The sequence below is a fragment of the Chrysochloris asiatica genome, unplaced genomic scaffold, assembly GCF_000296735.1.
Source record: "Chrysochloris asiatica unplaced genomic scaffold, ChrAsi1.0 scaffold00022, whole genome shotgun sequence".
Taxonomy (NCBI): Eukaryota; Metazoa; Chordata; class Mammalia; order Afrosoricida; family Chrysochloridae; genus Chrysochloris; species Chrysochloris asiatica.
Genome location: NW_006408540.1, coordinates 2,385,234 through 2,406,023, shown reverse-complemented (window position 1 = coordinate 2,406,023; position 20,790 = coordinate 2,385,234). Strand labels below are relative to the sequence as shown.

At 39.4% G+C, this 20,790-nt stretch overlaps 1 protein-coding gene across 3 annotated transcripts in view; it reads right to left on the bottom strand.

The window, feature by feature from the left end:
- The window catches only part of DIAPH3 (diaphanous-related formin 3), a 727,649-nt gene extending 722,030 nt beyond the window's left edge, over positions 1 to 5,619 (bottom strand). For 2 of the 3 annotated variants that reach the window (XM_006837595.1, XM_006837596.1), the window contains exon 1: positions 5,444 to 5,604. In XM_006837595.1, coding sequence (XP_006837658.1) covers positions 5,444 to 5,521 — 78 coding nt within the window. In that variant the 5' untranslated portion in view covers positions 5,522 to 5,604. Of the gene's footprint in view, positions 1 to 5,443 lie in introns of all 3 variants that reach the window. The other variant, XM_006837594.1, reaches the window with a different exon arrangement.
- Positions 5,620 to 20,790: the final 15,171 nt, after the last annotated feature.

The following is a 20,790-nucleotide window of genomic DNA, read 5'->3' as shown; positions in this document are numbered from 1 at the left end:
AATTCCTTGATTCAACCAAAGACTGGAAAGGAATGGAAACACACTATACCAAAACATTTGGGGAAAATCAGTGCTCAAAGGGCAATTTGTAGTAATACATGCATGCATCAAAAATGAAAGAACCAAAATCAACCTTAACAACTAAAAAAGGTACAATAAACTAACCTCAAAGTCACCAGAAAAGAAATATTAAAGATAACAGCAGAAACAAAGGAGCAACAAATAAAACAGAAAAACAATAGCATCAACAAGACTAGAAGTTGGTTCTTTGAAAGGATTAATAAAATTGACAAACCACTGGCAAATCTAACAAACGAAAAGATGCAAAAATATGAATAAGAAATAAAATGGGCAACATCATAACAGAACCAACAGAAATAAAAACGTTAAAAACAAAATACCATGACGAACTTTACTCCAACAAATTTGAAAACTTAGAAGAAATGGATAAATTTCTAGAAACACATTCCCTACCTAAATTAACACAGACTGAAACAGATCATTTGAATAGATACATATGTGGCACATTTAGATACGCACTCAACTGTAATAAAGTTGATTTGAACTGCAAGGTTGACAGTTCAAATTCACCAGTTACTCCTTGGGTCGTTCTGAGTAGGAACCAACTCCAACTCAATGGCACTTAACAACTACAACAACATAACAAAAGAAGATATTGATAAATTCATTTAAAAACTCTCTGCAAAAAAATCCAGACCCACACGTCACTGGAAAATTCTACCAAACATTGAGAGAGTTGTTGTTGTTGTGAAATGCTGTCAAGTCGCTTCTGACCCATAGAGACCCTGTATTCAGAGAGTAGCTCACAACAATTCTATTCAAATTATTCCAGAGAATAGGAAAGGATGGAATACTCACAAATTCACTTATCGACTATTTTAATCTCTATCACTTAGCATTTATAACAATAATAAAAAATTTACTATCCATCTACTTTGTACATTAACAGCATCCACCTGACAGTAAGAAAGAGTGAGGTATGAGGTGAGGTTAAGTCTGGCTATGATGATTAAAGTTATGTGTCAGTTTGGTAAGGCTGTGATTCACAGCAGTTTGGCAGCTACGAAATGATGTAGTCACCCTTCATTTTGTAATCTGATGTGGTCATCCTCCCTTTTTCCACATAGCATGGATTTTTGTATAAGGACCTGGTCTTTGAAACCTACCAATGTCAATCAGTGAGGAGTGAGTAGATGTTTAGGGAAAGAGTGTATGCTACAAGCTTTGATACACAATCCACTAGAGGCTTGAAGCCCAAAACTACACTTTCAGTAGGAAATAAGGATTTGTTCAAATGCTTTATCGGGGCTCTAATCAAAACGGCATGTCAGTGGGTATAAGACCTTCTGCTTTCTTGAATTAAAGCTATAACAAGTGGCCAGTTTACTACTCATTTTTACTACCAGCATGCAGCACTGCAGAATGTAAGAAACATCAAACATTTAAACTATCCCTGTTCCTGTCACATCACTAACCTTCATCACTTGATCAAGTCAAATGCCCTAGGCTTTCATAATGACCTGACTGGGTGACTTGAAGAATACAGTTAACATCAATTCATCCCAAATCAAGGGAACACCATGAACTGACTCAACATTCGGCACCACAGAACAATAACTTGGAGACATTGCTGGAATCTCATGAGGAAAGGATAATCCCCAAAGAGCATCTTCCACCCCGAAAATAAGAATTATTACCAGGATGGAGCTGAAAGCAGTGCACCCAATGATGGGAAGGGGTACCCCAAAGGCAGCCCTGAAACTGAGATACTGAGCCTTGGGGCAGGAACAGAGTTAAAGAGTTGAACATAAAGCCCTTAAGGGTCCTGGCTTACTAGGAAGGTGGTCCCAAATCAGCAACACCTCTAGAATCCTGGTGAAAATAGACTCAAGTCACCTCTAAGAGAAAAGCATCCCTAGTTTAGGCCTTCAAGAATCATACAGGTTCTGGAGATCTAAAGATGGAGCAAAGAGATTACAAACATCACCTAGCACAAAAGAAAGTGAGCTGGTAGTTCGAAACTACCAACTGCTCAGCGGGAGAAAGATGAGGCTTTCTACTCCCGTAAAGATTTACACCCTCGGAAACCCTGTACAGGGTCGCTATGGGTCGGAACCGACTCGACAGCACTTAACAACAACAACAATTTAGGCCTTCAAGAATCATACAGGTTCTTGGAGATCTAAAGATGGAGCAAAGATATTACAAACATCACCAAGCACAAAAGAAAGTGAGCCACCATGGTATGAGTCATTATGTTGTTGTTAAGCTCTTTCCAGACAATTTCAACTCATAGTGACCCCATGTGACAGAGGAGAACTGCCCTATAGGGTTTTCTAGGATATAATTTTTACAGGAACAGATCACCAAGTCTACCTCCTGAGCAGATATTGGGTACGTTTGAAATACCAACCTTTAGGTTGGCAGCCAAATGTTTAACCACTGCACCACCAGATTCCCTGTGAGTCAATCTAGACAGTCAAAATATCAGTTATGAAATAAAAATAAGAACGGCTATGTACAAAATATCTAAATAAGTAAATGACAGACTCACAAAATTAAGAAACAAGAACCCACGCATAACATCAGGCAGAATTGAAAAAGAAACAAATGGAACATCCTGAAATTTTTTAATGTAATTAATAAAATCTAATATTCAGTGAAAAAGTTAAAAAGCAAATTAGACATGTTGCTGTAAAGTGCTGTTGAGTCAGTTCCAACTCATAGCAACCTTGTATAGGGTTTCCAATGAGCAGCTGGTGAGTTTGAACTGGTAACACTGTGGTTCACAGTCTAGTACTGATCCTGGAGCACTATACCAGGAGTCGGATGTTAGAAATAAGCGGTGGCAGAATTATTGAACTGGAAGAAATGTCTGAAGAAATTACTATGTAAACAAGAACCTAAATTAGGTTAGAAATTGCCAAGAGCCAAAATTCCTTCTAAATTAATTATGAACAAGGCATGATTCAAATCAGACTCTCCAGCCCATTTTAGGTGCGTGTACTAGCTTTCAAGCTTGGAAGTATTATCTCAGCTATTATGGCATTAAATCTTTACAAATAACCCTTTTAATAAATGAGAAGCTTAGATCATTATGATATACATAAGAAGTAAAAATAGCACAAAGACTAGAACCCAAGTCACTTAAAGGAAATTCAGTGAAACTGATCCTAAATATTCATATAGAATGCAGATACATTTTCATGACCTACATTCTGGGAATGAGTCAGCGTAAATCACAAGTCCTAGCAGTATTCTGGACCACAGCAGTCAGAAACAAAATGTGACGTCGATCTTAATTCTTAACCAGACAACAGGCTGTAAAAGGAGCAAAAGTCATTGCCCCAGTGAATTTTTCTCATACTGATCAGGCTCTTTCATTACCAAGTTAACTCTATCCTATTTATACAAGTACATATTAAAATCTCTTGTTAACTAACGTAAAATACGACAATCATATATAGGGTTTCCAAGGAGCAGCTGGTGGGTTTGAACCGTGGACCTTGTGGTTCAAACTGACCTTTTGGTCCAGTGTTCTACTCTTCAGCGCCACACCAGGACTCCACCAAAACCCTATGAGCTGGAACTGACTCGACAGCACACAACAACAAAATCGCCATCTTGGTATTTAATCTAATATAATGAATCCATGTCATTCCTTATTTTCAGTATATTGGTACATTTTATAGCTCTACTATGAGTTTTGGAGTTCTGGTGTGGCACTTTGGATTAATGCGCCAGACGGCAAAGCCATTTGAACTGCAAAGTCGACAGTTCAAGCTCAACAGCTGCTCCTCGGAAACCCTATACAGGGTCGCTATGTGTCGGAACCGACTCGACGGCACTTCACAATAACTATGAGTTTTAATCAACTCCTGCTGCACAGGAACTTTTTAAAGTATTGAAGAAGAGCAGACATGTCAGCTTGAGGACTAAGGTGCGCCTGACCCAACCCATGGTATTTTCAATAAACTCATATGGATGCGAAAGCTGGACAGTGAATAAGGAAGATCGTAGAAGAATTGATGTCTTTGAGTTGTGGTGTTGGAGGAGAATACTGAAAGTGCCATGGACTGCCAAAAGAACCAATAGATCTGTTTTGGAAGAAGTGCAGCCAGAGTGCTCCTTGAGGGCCAAGATGGCTAAGCTTCGTCTCTCATACTTTGGACATATTGTCGGGAGGGAACAGTCGCTGGAGAAGGATGTCATGCTGGGTAAGGTAGAGGGTCAGAGAAAAAGAGGAAGACCCCTAACGAGATGGATTGTCCAGGTGACATCATTGATGGACTCAAGTGTGGCAGCGGTAGTGAGGTTGGCCCAGGATGGGACACTGTTTCGTTCTGCTGTGCATGGGGTCGCTATGAGTCGGTTCCGATTAGATGGCACCTGACAACAACAACATAACTTTGAACTAAAAGTTACACTTAATGACTCACTTCTAGTTTACCAACTTTCAAGCCTTCATTTCTTACTCATGATTTGAATTCATCACAATTTGTACGTGTCTACAAGAGAAGATGTAGTCCTGCTATGGAGCTGAGGGTTAATACACCAGACTGTAAAGCCGTTTGAAATGCAAGGTCGGCAGTTCAAGCTCACCAGCTGCTCCTCGGAAACCCTAAACAGGGTCGCTATGGGTCGGATGGCACTTGACAACAACGAGAGAAGACACATGTTGTACTGTAAAATTTCACCTATCACTGAAAAATGTTTTTCTATACTTGTAATAAAATAGAGGTGTCAGCATTAAATTTTCAATTTTGCTGGACTCACCCCAAATCTATCAACCTATCTATCAATTTGTTTGCACACATATCATATCATATCCCTAGGTATTCTTACACTAATTCATACCAACAAAATGATTTACAAGACGTTACGGCACTTCTGTTGAGTGTGAAAGTAAAATAAAAGAAGCAACCAGAATCGCGAGTTTCAAATATTTAGACTTCCTTCCAAACTCAATAAAACATTCTTTAGCAATGACTACATGGCCCACCAAGTTTTAAAACGAGCTGTTTCAACTTGTATCGTCATCTATGACAAAAAGTTCTTCTTGTATTATAACATTAAGTAGGAAAAGATTATTACTAAAAGTTCACTTTAATGTATTTCAGATCCTTTGACACTAGGGGAATCTCTAATCGACTTAAACAAAAAAATACAGTGTCCACCTAGATGACGTCAATAACTTGAATTGCTTTTTCACATCATCTTTAAGAAACGTGGGGCAGCACGATCAATATATTTGTCACAAGATCAAAGCAGAAGTGGGATCCGTTGTCATCAGCTTATAAAAGGAATGGCAGCTCTGAAAGCCCTCTTGAAAATGTAGCCTGCTGTCAGCCAAGTCCTGGGAGAAGGAACATTCAGGGTATTACATTGCCCGCAGCCCACCCCTGGCCAAGGCTACACTTACAAACTTGGGACGTTTTTCCCCAGGCTCCTCGGGTCCGCGGGGCGGTGCACGGTGCTGGGGGTCTTTCCTGCGCAGCATCTTGGGGTTCCGGCAGCCGCGGAGAGAGGCGGAGGTGGGGTAGGGCGCCCCGGCCGCGGAGCCATGCGCCGAGGGCTGCGGTCGCCGCTCCATCCTTCCCGACAAAATTCAGGATCCCAAAGATCGCGCCGGTCGGAAGCAGCGAGCAGCGAGCAAAAAGATCCGCGACAGTGATAGACACACCTTCCACGCAGCTAGCAGTGCCTGTTCAACCGCTACCGCAGAGGCCGCCGCCAACACATCCGAAAACTCCCGCCACCGACCGCCCGCCTGGAAACCGCCAATCCCGCGCCGCCTGGTCAATGACACACCCGCGAATCTCTCCCTTCCTGGTTCTCCAAAATGTCATTGGCTGTGCCACCAGTCAGTTCCTGCACACGCCCCTTCGGGTCGGCCTAGCAACTCATCTTAGGAATGTTGGGTGGGGTCCGGAAAAGCTTGGCGAGTCGTGGAGAAGTCACTTTTATGATTTTAGGTGGACTTTTTCATAAACTGCGAAAAGCTGGCGAAAGCAGCTCTGCGTCGGCATTTTCACCGAGTTAGAAAATGAAATCAACTGCTAATCATATCTGCTGTCCACAGAGGTCCCCCGCAATGTAAGGCTGCTTAAAAGTAGCTCTAGATCTGTGCTTTCTGGGGTGCTGGGCAGGACAGAGGGGCAGAGCCCATGACGCCCAAGAGAATAAAGTCTCGATTTATTTATTGAAACCTCTTACCTGCTCTGGGGTAAGAGAAGAGACGACAAAAATAACATAAATACTATTATTTTATTGGGGTTTAGATATAATTTTTATTTTATTGTTTATTATTCATGGACTACACGCATGAATACTGACTATTACCACATGGAGTCCTGGTGTAGTGCTGTAGGATCACTAGACTGATAAGCGCAAGGTAGATGGTTCAAACCCACCAACCGCTCCTGGGAAATCCTGTACTGGGTAGTTGTGTGTACGAACCAAATCGAGGGCACTTAATAACAACATTTATATGCACTGTATTATATCCTTGAGTATAGTATGGCAAAAGTCTTGGTGTGATGCTGTAGAATAAGCACTGGACTGCTTGGAAACCCTCTAAGGGTCAATATGAATTGGAACTGACTGGAAGACACACAACAACAGCATAGTAGAGCATTGTTGTTAAGTGCTGTCGAGTTGGTTCCAATCCATAGCGACCCTACATAGGGTTTCCAAGGAGTGACTGGTGAGCTTGAACTGCTCATCTTTTCGTTCAAACCTACTTTGTAGTCCAGTGCATTAACCCACAGCGCCACACTGGGACCAAAGTTACAAGACTTCTTATCCATAAACAAACACCTTGAAAAAATCAGAGTCACTGATACTAGGGATTCAGGGCCCTAGTCTCAGGTATACCAAGGTCAACTGGCATAACATAGTCCACAGAGATAGTTCTACATTCTACTTTGGTGAGCAGCCTGGGGTCTTAAAAGCATGGGCAGCCATCTTAGGTGCCACCTATTGGTCTCTCCTCATCCAGAGCAAAGAAAATCAAAGATGGAAAGAACAAAATTTGTCCAGCGACCAGAAGAACTAGATGGTGCCCTATTACCTTTGTTGACTGCTTTAAAAGAGATCACAATAGGAGGTCCTGGATAGAGTAGGACAAAAATGTGGAACAAAAGTCAAAATCATAAAGACCAGGCTTAGTGTTCTTACAGAGACTGGTGGAACCCCAGAGACGATGGCCATTAGAAATAAATTCACCCAGGGCTCAATGTTCAGCCAACTGTTAGGCCTATAAGATGAACAATAACACAATGGAGGTTTGTGCTCTTTAGCAAACTGAAACATATGAAATTACAAGGGTAGCATTTGCCCAGGGATACAGCTCTGAAGGATGGAAGGGATAGAAAAGGACAAAGGGCAGGAAGGGGGAAAACTGCTGTTGCATTATGGAGATCACAATGACAGTCACAAAACAAAATGTATATGAATTGCTGAACACAAAGACCAATTTGATCTTTAATCATTCACCCAAATCACAATAAAAAAATTTTTTTTAATTTTTTAATTCTAAAAGAGTTGATAGTCCTCGTGTGACGCTATAGGATAAGCATTGGACTACTAATCAAAAGGTCGGCAATTCAAACCTACCAACAGCTCCTTAGAAGCCCTATCCAGGGTTGCTACGAGTCAGAGCTGACTCAACAACATTTAACAACAACAAATGAAAAGCTTCCAGTCGCATGTGTGGTTCCCAAATGCTCATACAGATGACAAAATAATGTAAATGTTATAGCAGTCATTTCTAATGTTTACTGAGGAAAAATAAGAAAGATTAAATCTGAACATACAGAATTAGAAAAGCAAAAGGAAGGATCCATGGATTTTGTTAGGCCGATAAAAGTGTCTGAACTTTTCAGATAAATGGCATTTGGGGCAGCAACATGTTGGTCAAGAGATGTCAAGAGCTTTGAGCTGAAAGAACCTCAAGGGTTGTTAGTAAAAGAACCTTGCACTGAAACCATGCAAATGAGTTTGGTGTGTATATCCTAGGTCAAGCTGCTAATTAGTGATGACAGAGGCAAGGCTAACGCAGTTTGTTCACATGTCAGAGTTCTGTCTTCCCTTTAAAAGTCATCTTTTCCTTTGAACTTTTTCTTAAATTATCCATCTTTTGACTATAAAAGGTGGTAAGAACCAAGACACTGATAGTCATGCTGTATTGCTTTTTGGGAAAAGCTACAACACTAGCTAATCTACTGGGTAGTGGCACAGGAGTTCAGAACATGGGCCTTGGTGCCAAGTAAGTCAAGGGTTTTTGTTGTTGTTGTTGTTTTCTTTCATTTTTCTTTGTGCTCTCTTTTCTTTTTTATTTCTATCTCTCTTTTTTTCTTTTCTTTTTTTTTTTTTTTTTTTTTGCTGTCATTGCTCTGCCAAACTTTCTGTTCTGGCTTCCATCCTCAAGAAGCACCTAATCTTAAGGGAATTTCCAGGATAGCCAAGTCACAAATAGTTCCTTGTGTCTTGATGACATTAGACCCAGATAAAAATGTTGTTCTTGCTGCTTACTGGGTCTGTAATGTTGTAGATGTTTAACTTTCTTTAACTCTGTCTGTAAAAGGAAGGTAATAATAAAAGATAGATAGATAGGATTTGACAAAGTCATGGCACCCTTATGTACAATAGAACAAAACATTGCCTAGTCCTTTGTTATCTTTACAACCATTAGCAAGTGGTAGCGATTGAGATTGAATTGCGTCCCCCAAAACAATGTGTTGTAAATCCTAACCTATATGCCTGTGGATATAATCCCATTAGAAAAGGGGCTGTCTTTTTATGTTAATGTATCTCAAGCCAATCCCCTGATACCTGGTGGTGGTAGTTACGTGCTGAGGAGTCGATTCTGACTCATAGAGACCCTGTATAGGGTTTCGAAGGCTGTAAATCTTTAAGGGACTAGAAAGCCTCATCTTTCTCCCACGGAACTGTTGGTACTTTTGAACTAACCAAACTTGAGGTTAGCAGGCCGACTCATAACCACTGCGCTACCAGAGATCCTTGTTCTGACCTATGTTGTTGTTGTTGTTGTTGTTATGTGCTGTGGAGTCGGTTCTGACTCATAGTAACCCTGTACAGGGTTTCCGAGGCTGTAAATCTTTAAAGGAGCAGAAAAACTCATCTTTCTCCCGCCGAACAGCTTTAGTTTTGAACTGCTGTTCGCAGCCCAATTCATAACCACTATACTACCAAAACTCCTTTTTGATATTTAAAAAAGATCAAACAAGCAAATGAGTAAAGATAGGGGAAGAGAGGTGCCAAGCTACATGAACATTGCCTAAGGATACAAGCGCAAAAAGACAAGGAACTTGATCCACATCTGGCAGAAAGTGAAAAGCCTTTTCAATTGCCCTTGTGGTGCTGTTGGTTAAGCTTTAGTTGTTAAGTGCCGTCGAGTCGGTTCCGACCCACAGCGATCCTGAACAGAGTTTCCGAGGCCGTAAATCTTTATGGGAGCAGAAAGCCTCATTTTACTCCCACGGAGCAGCTGGTAGTTTCGAACTGCCGACCTTGCGGTTCGCAGCCCGATTCGTAACCACTACACTACCAGAGCTCACTGCTAATCAAAAGATGGCTCAGATCCATCAGCTGCTCAACGGGAGAAGGATGTGGTTGTCTGCTCCCATAAAGATTTTTTGTTGTTGTTAAATGCTTTCAAGTTGCTTCCGACTCATGGTGAACCCTTATAGGTTTCTGAGGTGTGACTGGTGGGTTTGAACCTCTGACCTTGCATTTGGTAGTCTAACGCTCATCCTACAGCGCCACACCTGGACTCCTCAGAAATTCTAAGGAGCCGCTTTATTCTGTTCTACACATAATCAGTATCAACTTGACCGCAGTGGGTTTGGTTTGGTTTGTGCTTATAGCCCAGATCCTGAATTTGAATATCTAGCCTCCTAAACTGTGCTAAAATAAAGTTCTGTTTGCTAAAGGCACTCACTTAACAATATTTCTGTGATAGCAGCACTAGCTAACTAAAATAGCATTTTCTAGTTCTTAAGTAAGGAGCTCTGGTAGCATATCGGTTACGAATCGGGCTGCTAATCTCACGGTCAGCAGTTCGAAACTACCAGCTCCTCCGCTGGAGAAAGATGAGGCTTTCTGCTCTCCTAAAGACTTACAGCCTCGGAAACCCTGTACAGGGTCGCTATGAGTCAGAACTGACCCCATGACACATAACCACCACCACCAGTCCTTCAGCGTGGCTACTATACAAATCCATCTCGAGACACCCTTGCTGGCCTCTCACTTCACCAAACATGAAGTCCTCCACTAGAAATTGATCCCTCATGAGGACACACTGAAAGCAAGAGAGTCAAATAATAGTCTGTTAGTTAATTTTTTTTTCTTTTTTTTAAGATATTTATTGTAGATTGAGTGAAAGTTTAGAGGGCAGATCGTCAGTTTACATTCAACAAATAATACACTTTGTTTCATTACAATGATTATAGTCTCTTCCATGTACCATCAGTTAACAGTATTTCTCTCTTTCCACTTTAGCTTTTTTTAAAAAAAAAAAAAAAAAAAAAACATTCAGGCATATATAATAATTTACACCTCTAAAGGGCACATTCTTCAAGTCAGCCTCCTGGCTACCACCTCTTTCATTAGTCTCTCTCTTCCCATGAATCTAGAGTCCTCAGCAGCTTCCCCTTTTAATGACTCCATCTCTGCCTCTGTCTCTGGTGTCCCTGCTTCTCTGGATAAAGTCCTGCATTCTGCTTGTGCTCTTCTCCCTTGATGTTCCTAGGGTCCTCCATTTCTGGACTGTAAGATGAAACACTGCCCGGTTTTTTGTTATAAAACTTCTACCTTTACAGTTGTGACAGTTGCAATTAGTCATGGTAACAATTATTCACTATTGAATCATACAAACCTTATCCCCATCTCTTCTCACCAGACCCATCTAGACAAGATAAAAACTATTCAGTGGGGACTCTTTCTTCCCCCCCCCCCACCACCACACTCTTAAACTATACTCCCTCTTGAAACCTTGTAAACCAGTCACTTCGTGCCTTTATCACCCCCTCATTTTAGGTAGCCAATGTCTAAGTTGCCAATTCCTAGCTACCCTGTATACAGAGGGTATAGCATTAATACTTGATGTGAAGACTCCTTCCCTATCTATTGGTATTTAGAGTTACTAACTACCTCCATGAGTATAGGTCAGCTCTAGCCCTCAGCGGCTATGTCCTTGTCCATGGGCTCAAGTGTACCCAGGTCTCACCACACTTTGGACCAACCAGCCCTTACTCTTCTCTCTCTCATCTCCAGGTCAACAGGAGTCAATGGACTGTGGTTGAAGTCAGCCCATTTCTTCATTGCTGCCTGTCTTCTTCTTCCACTCACCAGTAGACCAATGTGGTGGCCAGCAAGTTTGCATGCCTGTTCATGTGTTCCCTTTGAATCTCAGTCTTGGAGGGGAGTTTGTCCTGAAGGAACATGATTGCTTGTCTTGATGGCCTCCTGGTAAACAACTTGCTTATTCTTGTAATAGCCAGTCTAGAAATAGCAGGACTTGAGCTTTGGTTAGGTGAAACAGAGCAGGAAGCGTTATTCTTGGATGCTGCCAAGTAGCAGTTGTTGTTGTTAAGTGCTGTTGAGTTAATCTGGAATCACAGCAACCCTGTATAGGATTTCCGCGGAGCAGCTGCAGGGTTTGAACTGCTGACCTTGTGGTTCTCAGTCCAGTGCTTATCCTACAGCATCAAGTAGCAGTAACCATTCAATAATCATTGGATATCTTAATAAATCTTATCCAGAAGGAAAGCAGACTCATGAGACTAAGTCTATATTGAAAAAAGAAGTAGCAATCATGACATTAGTTAGAAGACAGCAATGTTTGGTATTTTGTGGTTTGCAAAGTGACCTTGCTGTCTGTGTTTAGACAAAATTAGGAAGTGATCTTATTATGTCTCAATTCACAGTCACAGGGTGACCTTGTCTAGTGTGGATGTCTTGTGAGATTGCTTAATGTAGCCAACAGGAGAAAGCATGGCCTAGCTTTAAGTGTCAGGCCATCTTCTAACAACACTGAGGCCTAGCTGTCAGACCAGTTCTCAGATGTCAGGGGTTGCTTTTTTCCTTCTCATGTCCTTGTCATATAAAGATACTAAATATAAATAAACAGAAACTATTAGAATGAATTTTCAGTCTTTACAAAAAACACTTTGAAATGTTCTCATAGAACATTGTAACTGCAATGCACCAGTGAAAACAGTACATTGATATAAGGTTTTTGCCACTTTTTAAAAGTACATTTATACCTATTTATTATTTTAACTTCATTCTTACCACCAACAAGCAGATACTTTGTAGATACTTTATATTTATGTTTTAATTATTAAAAGAGATCTGAAATGAATCTGGCAAAATATTGTTGTCGTTAAGTGCCGTCAAGTCACTTAGACAGATAGCAACCCTGTATAGGACTTCTGAGGGGCAGTGGTAGTGGGTTTGAACCAACTTTGTAGTCCAGTTTTGGATATTGGAATCCTGTAAGATAAGCACTGGACTGATAACTGCAAGTTCAGCAGTTCAAAACCACCAGCAGCTCCTTAGAAACCCTATACATAGTCGCTATGAGTTGGAACCAACTCAACGGCACTAAACAACAACATTTAATTTCAGTGATGAGTATATTGGTATCTATTTTATTATTTTCTGCAATTTCCTGTTTGTTGGAGATGTTTTATATTAAATTTTTAATAAGAGAAAACCAGAAGCTTTAGAGAGACTTCTTTTAGCTCTCCCTACTTATTCTTTCACTAAATCCTGGGTTATTGACATTTAGACCGCAGTATTTGAGGCCATCGATAGAGTTAATTGTAGTTAACTCTGGGTGACAGAATGCCAAATTACTTTTTCTTCTATCTTCTTTTCTAATATTTGTACATGAACATTTAATAACTACAAAGTAAAATGGGAAATAGAGGACTTCCCGTAAGACGGCAGACTAGGCATACCCACTATGTGGACTAGGCAGACCCTCTACAACAAAGATACAAGAGACCAAACAAAACAGACACAGATGAAAATACTAGAACCCTGAGATTCAGAAGAAAGGTTAGCGAAGTAGATTGAATGCATTCTGGAAGGAGAAACTGGGACTGTGAAAGAGGGAGACTGGTGAACTGTGAGCCAGGTGCAGTGCAACCAGCTTGAACCTTCGTGAGCAGCCTTGGTAACAGAAGGTGACCTTACAGAGAAGAGTCACACAAGTAACTGGAAAGATGGGATTCCTTCTTTTCCCCACACTCCCCTGGTGACCAGAGGTGTGGTCAGTCCCCACCCTCGTCTACCCCAGCAAAGCCCCTACTCTCTGGGAGCTCAGAGCCATGTGGTTGGGAGTCATGCCAGTGTAAGGCAGGGACCACCTGCCTGCTTTAGTTCACTGTTTTGATGTCTAAAATCAGGTGGGCTCGGCTTTGTACCTATAGAACCCTCAGAGTCACCAGACTAGCATTTAACCAGCCACCCTGCCCCCAGCTCTCTTGTGGTCCTAAGCGATACCAAAACTAACTCCAACAAGGGCCTCCAAGAACTACGTTTGGATTGTTGTTGTTGTTGAGAGCCGTGAAGTCGGTTCTGACTCATAGTGACCCTGTATAGGGTTTCTGAGGCTGTAAATCTTTACGGGAGCAGAAAGGCTCATCTTTCTCCCGCAGAACAGCTGGTAGTTTCGAACTGCTGACTATGAGATTAGCAGCCCAATTCGTAACCACTAAGCTACCAGAGCTCCTTAATTTTGGATTAAGTGCCCTGAACGTAGGTAATGCCAAGGCAGAAGGAACTCTACCTAGAGACAGGAACTCCGCTATCACTTTGCTCCTACCCCCACCTCATGAACTTCTTGGCAGGTATGCACCCCCTAGAGTTTTCCCCTCTCCACGTCCAACAACTGCACTGGTTTGTTTTTGTTTTTGTTTTGGGATTTCATTTTTCCCTTTTGTTGTTTCATTGTTTTTGTTTCTTTATCTTCCTTGCTCTTCTTTTACCATTTCCTTGAATTTTATCTTTTCTATATTCGCTTTTATTTATTTATTTATTTTGTTTCTTATTTCCCCTCTTTATTTTTGTTATTTTCTTCTTCCCATTTGATCTTTCTTTACTACCCTCTACTCTCTTTCTCTTTTCATTTCCCCCCTTCCTGGTTTTTCTAAGTGTTTTGTTTTTTCTTTAATTTCCTCTCATTTTTCTCTTCCATAGCTCCAGTTTCCTGTCCCTCCTTTCTCTTTTTAGTTATTCTTAACTATTCTTTGTTGTTGAGTGTCATCAAGTCGGTTCCGACTCATAGTGACCCTGTATAGGGTTTCCAAGGAGCCATTGGTGAGCTTGAACCACCAACCTTGCAGTTCAAACAGACCTTGCAGTCCAGCATTATTAACCCACAGTGTCAGTTGTTCTTAAGTTATTCTTTATTTATTATCTTTTATTTTTATCTTCTATAGCTCCATTTTCCTGTACTTTTATCTTAATTGTTGTTATATTCTTTTTTCTAGTTGCTTCCTGATTTTATTTTTTTCTTTATTATTTTGTCTTTTCATTGAGAGTTTCTTGTTTGTTTATTCTGTTTTGTTTTCTTTGGGGAGGGAGAGGAGTTTTCTCTTTCCCACCCATCAGAAGAGAGCAACCATATCCATACAGCCCAGACACAACTATACCCTCTGCAGCTTCACCCACTGCCCAAGAGCCACTATCAACTCCTATACCACCTGATCAATGACAAACAGCAGTCGAACACTAGCCCAAACCACCCTAAATGGTGGTATACAAACAGCGAACAAGAACAGCATACGCTCTTCTATTCTCCATCTACACTCATAGGAGACAGTTGGTGAGAGTCTAAGAACACATCAGTATACACAACACAGTCATCAATTAAATGCAAATATAACAACCCCATAATGCCATGTAAACAACAGACAATTTTAGCCCACAGGAAAAAAACAAGAGATAATGACTTAAATTAATGACCAAGATGAAGAGCCAGAAAATGTTTCTGAAGAAAAGAAAGTAATGAAACTAACTGAAAGAGGAAGTCAAAAGAATGATATTTAGATACCTTCAAAAGATTGACAAAAAGATTGAGGAAAGCAAGGAGACAACAGAAAAAAATTGTAAAAGAATTCAGGCAATTGCTACAAGAACAAATTCAACATGAAACCTGCAATTAGAAATTCAGATAATTAATACTAAGATCTAAGATATGTACAATACATTGACAAGGCTAAGGAGTACATATGAAGCAATGGAAGCCTGAATTAGTGAATTTGAAGATAGATTAATACTAATATGCTAGAAGAAGAATCAGAAAAAAAAGAATGAGAAAATCTGAAGAAAGACTAAGGTTATTTGGGCATGATGAAGAGGAACAATTTATGGATTATTGGAATTCCAGAATAAGAAGATACAATAAAAAGGATAGAGAAAATTGTTGAAGAGTTGGTGAAGTACATTTCCCTATTGTCATGAAAGACAAAAAGATTAACATACAAGAAGCTGAATGAACACCAAACAGGATAGACACTAAAATAAAATCACCAAGACATAACATAATCAAACTCTAAAACCAAAGACAAAGAATGAATCATGAGAGCAGCTTAGGAAAAACAAAAATGTTACCTACAAAAAGAATGAATAAGACTAAGCTCTGGTTTCTTATCAGAAAACAAGAAGACAATGGCATGATATATACAAAACTCTGGGGGGGAAAAATTGTCAATAAAGAATCATATACCCAACAAAGCTGTCCCTCAAATATGATAACAAAATTATGATATTTCCTGATAAATAGAATTTAAAGGAACTTGTAATGACAAGATCAACCTTACAAAAAATGCTAAAGGGTGTTCTTCGAACTGAGAACCAACAACAGCAGACAACAATCTGAGATTACCATGAATGACAACATCACTCAAAAATCAATGCAGAACCAGGAAGTCATCAAGGCAAGTAATCAAGTTCCTTCAGGACAAACTCCCCTCTAAGACGGAAACACATGAACAGGCATGCAAGCTTGCTGGTGACTACATTGGTCTACTGGTGAGTGGAAGAAGTGGAAAGGCAGCAATGAAGAAATGGACTGAGTTCAACCATAGTCCATTGACTCCTGTTGACCTGGAGATGAGAGAGAAGAGTAAGGGCTGGTTGGTCCAAAGTGTGGTGAGACCTGGGGACACTTAGGCCCATGGAAAAAGACATAGCCACAGGGGGCTAGAGCTGAGAGTGAAGCATCCAGCTGACGTGAAGTGAGGGGAGATGCACAAGAACACCCAAACTTGCAGACAGTACTCATTTGACCTAGCCTCCATGGCTTGATAAACAGAACTTGACTAGAGGAAGATTACAAAAAAGAAATTTTTTTTTTTTCTTTTTATGAAGGAAACAAGGTGAGTTGTTACAATTTGATGAACCTGACCTATACTCATGGAGGTAGTAACTCTAAATACCAACAGAGAGGGAAGGAGTCTTCACATCAAGTATCAATGCTATCCCCTCTGTACACAGGGTAGATAGGGACAGGCAACTTAGACATTGGCTACATAAAATGAAGAGGAGATAAAGGCATGAAGTGACTGGCTTGCAAGGTTTCAAGAGGGAGTATAGTTAAAAGTGGGAGGGGGTGTGTGGAAAGAGTCCCCACTAGATGGGTCTGGTGAAGAGAGATTGGGATAAGATTCACATGATTCAATAGTGAATAATTGTTATCATGACTAATTGCGACTGTCATAATTGTAAAGGTAGAAGTTTTGTAACAAAAACCTGGCAGGGGTTAATCTTACAGTCCAGAAACTGAGGACCCCAGGACCATCAAGGGGGACAAGCTCAAGCAGAATGCGGGACCTTATCCAGAGAAGCAGGGACACCAGAGAACATGGAGAGGGAGAGTGGCTGAGGACTCTAGATTCATGGGAAGAGAGGGACCAACAAAAAAAAAACCCCAAAAAAACCAATGGGTCTAGACCCAGACAGGGAGAGGGGTTGTGTGCTGACTACCGATGGGCAGGCTTGCAGGGTCTACCCTTTGGTTGTTTTGATGATGCATGTAGGGTATTGTAATCATGCAATGAAACAATATATGATAGGATGAATGTAAAGCTAATGTTCTTCCATGTAAACTAGCACATAATTCACAATAAAAACCTAAAACAACAACAACAACAAAAATCCAATGGGCCAGTTCTACTAGGAGGTCACTGTGCATCTGAACTAACTTGACAACACCTAACAACAATACATAAGCACCAAAGGTTTTTTTTTTACCCATTTAGTTCTTACTTGCTCGATCGATATGTGTGTAGGCACAAGGAATGTGTCAGCCTAACATTAATGGTGACCTTTAGATTTAAGACACTATCTCTACACATCAATATTTATCAGTGCTTATATATTTTTTCATCTTTTCTTGTGAAGGGATAAATAAAGTATGCTTTTCAAAGCAAACAATTGCATTTCATGCAGTATTTTATGGCACATGAAATACGTTACTTCATGTGCCATAGGAGAGAAAATGTAGCACCTTGCAAGAGAAACAAAGAACTTAATGAGAAAAGTAAAGAACTTACGAGAAAAAAAAGACCCTCAAAACCAAAACCTGGCTTCAATATAGTGACATGATAGCAAATTGTCAACTAAGCCTACCATAATTTGGATATGGGTTTGGGCAGACTATAATTTAAAAAAAAAAAAAAAAAGAAATGCATCTAAGTGCATAAAGCATGCTTTCTGCTGCTTTTACCTAGAAATGCTGCCATGTTCATTACTTGAGTAGACACACAGCTTGCAGGAGGTTCACCATCTGCAAAACTTGAAAACTAAGAGATATTTTATTGTTCCCTTATTAAATTCCATACCCCTCCCCAGCTTTTAATGCTGCTGATGTTCAGTGCTGTCAAGTCGGTTCTGACTCATAGCGCCCCTAATTTAGGGTTTCTGAGACTTTACATTTTCAAGAGAGCAGAAAACCTCATCTTTCTCCTGAGAAGCGGCTGATTAGCTCTAACTGCACATTTTATAGTTTACAGTCCAGTGTTTATTGTATGGAGCCCCCACGTTCCTCCAACTTTGAATAAGATACAACAATTCATAAGAGAATAGTCAATTACCTTATATATGGTGCATGCTTCACACCAGGCTTTCTGCAGAACAAAATCATAGAAGCACAGGTTAAAGAATGGTTATTTGTGCAGGGATCTACCACACTAGTGGCAAAGTTTTTTGATAAGTTATTGATAAGCAATGGAATACCCAAAAATAAACTTTACCTTTCTTCTGAATTTAATGGGGAAATTTTGTCATCTTCCACAGCTATAAAGTATCTATCAAAGAAAACAATAAAAATTTATAAAGAAAACAAAAATCACTGCAAATATGGTGATGGGTGGTGGTGGTGTGCTGCAGAGTCAGTTCTGACTCATAGCAACCCTGCATAGGTTTCCATGGCTGTAAATCTTTACAAGAGCAGAAAATCTCATCTTTCTCCTGGGGAACAGCTGGTAGTTTCAAACTGCTGACTTTGAGGTTAGCAGCCCAACTCATAACCATTATGGTCCTAGAACTCCTTAATCCAGATATGGAAGTATTTAAAGTAAAAGACACTTACAAGACTGAACATAGGGAATCAGAGGTAGCAATTTATAATGAACTCAATTACAAAGTCAACAGAGGGCATAGCATAGATACAGAACGTCAAGATGGCGAGGAAACCAAATAGATTTTAAGATAAAACAGACTGTTTTGAACAGGGGAAAAAAATAATAAATTACAAGGTAACTTCAAGAAAATTAACACACCTGCACATCAAGGTTAAAAAATAGGAAAATTGAAAAAAAAAATATATATCGACTTAACAGAAATTAAAATGAAAAGAAAACCCACAGACAATATGAATTTGGGACATTGAAATGAATTTTTTGTTTTGTTTTGTTTTTTTTAAGTGTACATCAAATATTTTTGTCTTATTCATTTGTGAAATATAAGATGTAAATAGGGATCTACTGGGAGGAAGTGGGATAAATGTTGTTGCAGGGAGGGGATTGTAATCACTGAGATGAAAAAACCTGTATGGTTTGCTGAATGTAGAGCTGATACCGTGTTTGTAAACCTTTACCAATTCACAGTAAAAGATTTAATAATAATAATAAGCTTGTTGTTGTTAAGTACTATCAAATCAGTTCAGATTCATGGCAACCCTATATAAGATTTCTGAGGAGCAACTGGTGGGTTTGAACTGCCGACTTTGTGGTTACCAGTCCATTTCTTATCCTACAGTGCTACACCAGGACTTCAAACTAAGAGTAGATGGAGTAGAAAAAAGTCAAATATAAATATATGTATCTATATTAATACTTCCCAACCTTGGCTATACTGACATTTGGAGGTAGATAATTCTTCATCGTGGGGGCTGCTATGTGCATTGCAGAATGTGAGCAGGTTCCCTGGACTCTGCCCAAACAATGCCAGTAGCAGCCCCCTGAATTGTGACAGCCCAAAATGTCTCCAGACATTATTAAATATATTCTAGAGAGAATAACCCTCGCCACTGAGAACCACTGGTGTATACATCTGTACTAATTTTTTAGGATGTGGATAGAGTTCACTGTAATAAATTCATCTTGTGTAATAAATTTGAAAATTGAATAATTATACAGTAAAAATGTGTATAATAAAAAATTAAGGATTATTTTAAAAAACCATTGGGGTTTTTTTATTTATGTGTTTTGTCTTCTTTATATAAATTTAATGCTTTGGCTTTGTTGATCATATTTCCCTTCTCACAATGCAAAAATATATAGAAAAACTATTCCTAAAAAAAAAAAAAAAGGCACTCAAAATTCTGTTCTGGTTTATTTTTATGTGGATTTCTGCTTCCTGTGCTTAACTGCCATTAAAATATATTTTAAAAAACAAACACATGTAAATATTACTATATTATAAAATTCTGTATGTTATCCAAGTGAAACAATGTACTTTTCTTTTTCAAACATTTTATTAAGAATTATTTTAGACCTACAAAGAAAGTAGAAACCCCATGTTTGACTATGTTCAACAATTATTGACATGCTGTAATTCTTATTTTACTTGCTTTTATATTCCTATTTTTTGCTTCAATATTTTAAAACAAATTAACTTTTAAAGAAAATATTATATTATTTCACCCATGTATACTCGTACTTCAACACAAATCTCTAACAGATAAGGGTGATTTTAAAAACTTACACCATTATCACACCCAATGAAATTAGCCCCAACACCTGCTGACTCATAGTAACCCTTCATGGAAGCATAATGCTTTTTCTCCCTAGGAGCAGCTGGGGGGTTCAATCTGCTGTCCTATTGGTTGGCACTTGAGCATTTTAACCACTGTGCCATCAGGGCTCCTATGAAATTAACAATAATTTCTTAATACCCAGCCCTTGCTTTATTTTCCCTGGTATCTCAAAAAATTAATTTGTTCAAATTAGAATTGAAAAAAGTCCACATACAACATTTAATTAATACATCTGTTAAATATATTTTAATTTATATCAATTTCTCATTTATTTTTTACCATGTCATTTCTGTATTAGAAAAGAAGGATCATCTATCCAATAAAATTCCCCACATTCTAAATTTTTTTGGAATTTTCTCATAGTGTCTGTCATCTAACTTGTTCCTCTATTTATCATATTTTCTATAAATTGGGAACTTCAATTAATTTGATTCAGGTTTGATTTTGGGGGGTGCAAAAAAAAAAAAAGGATA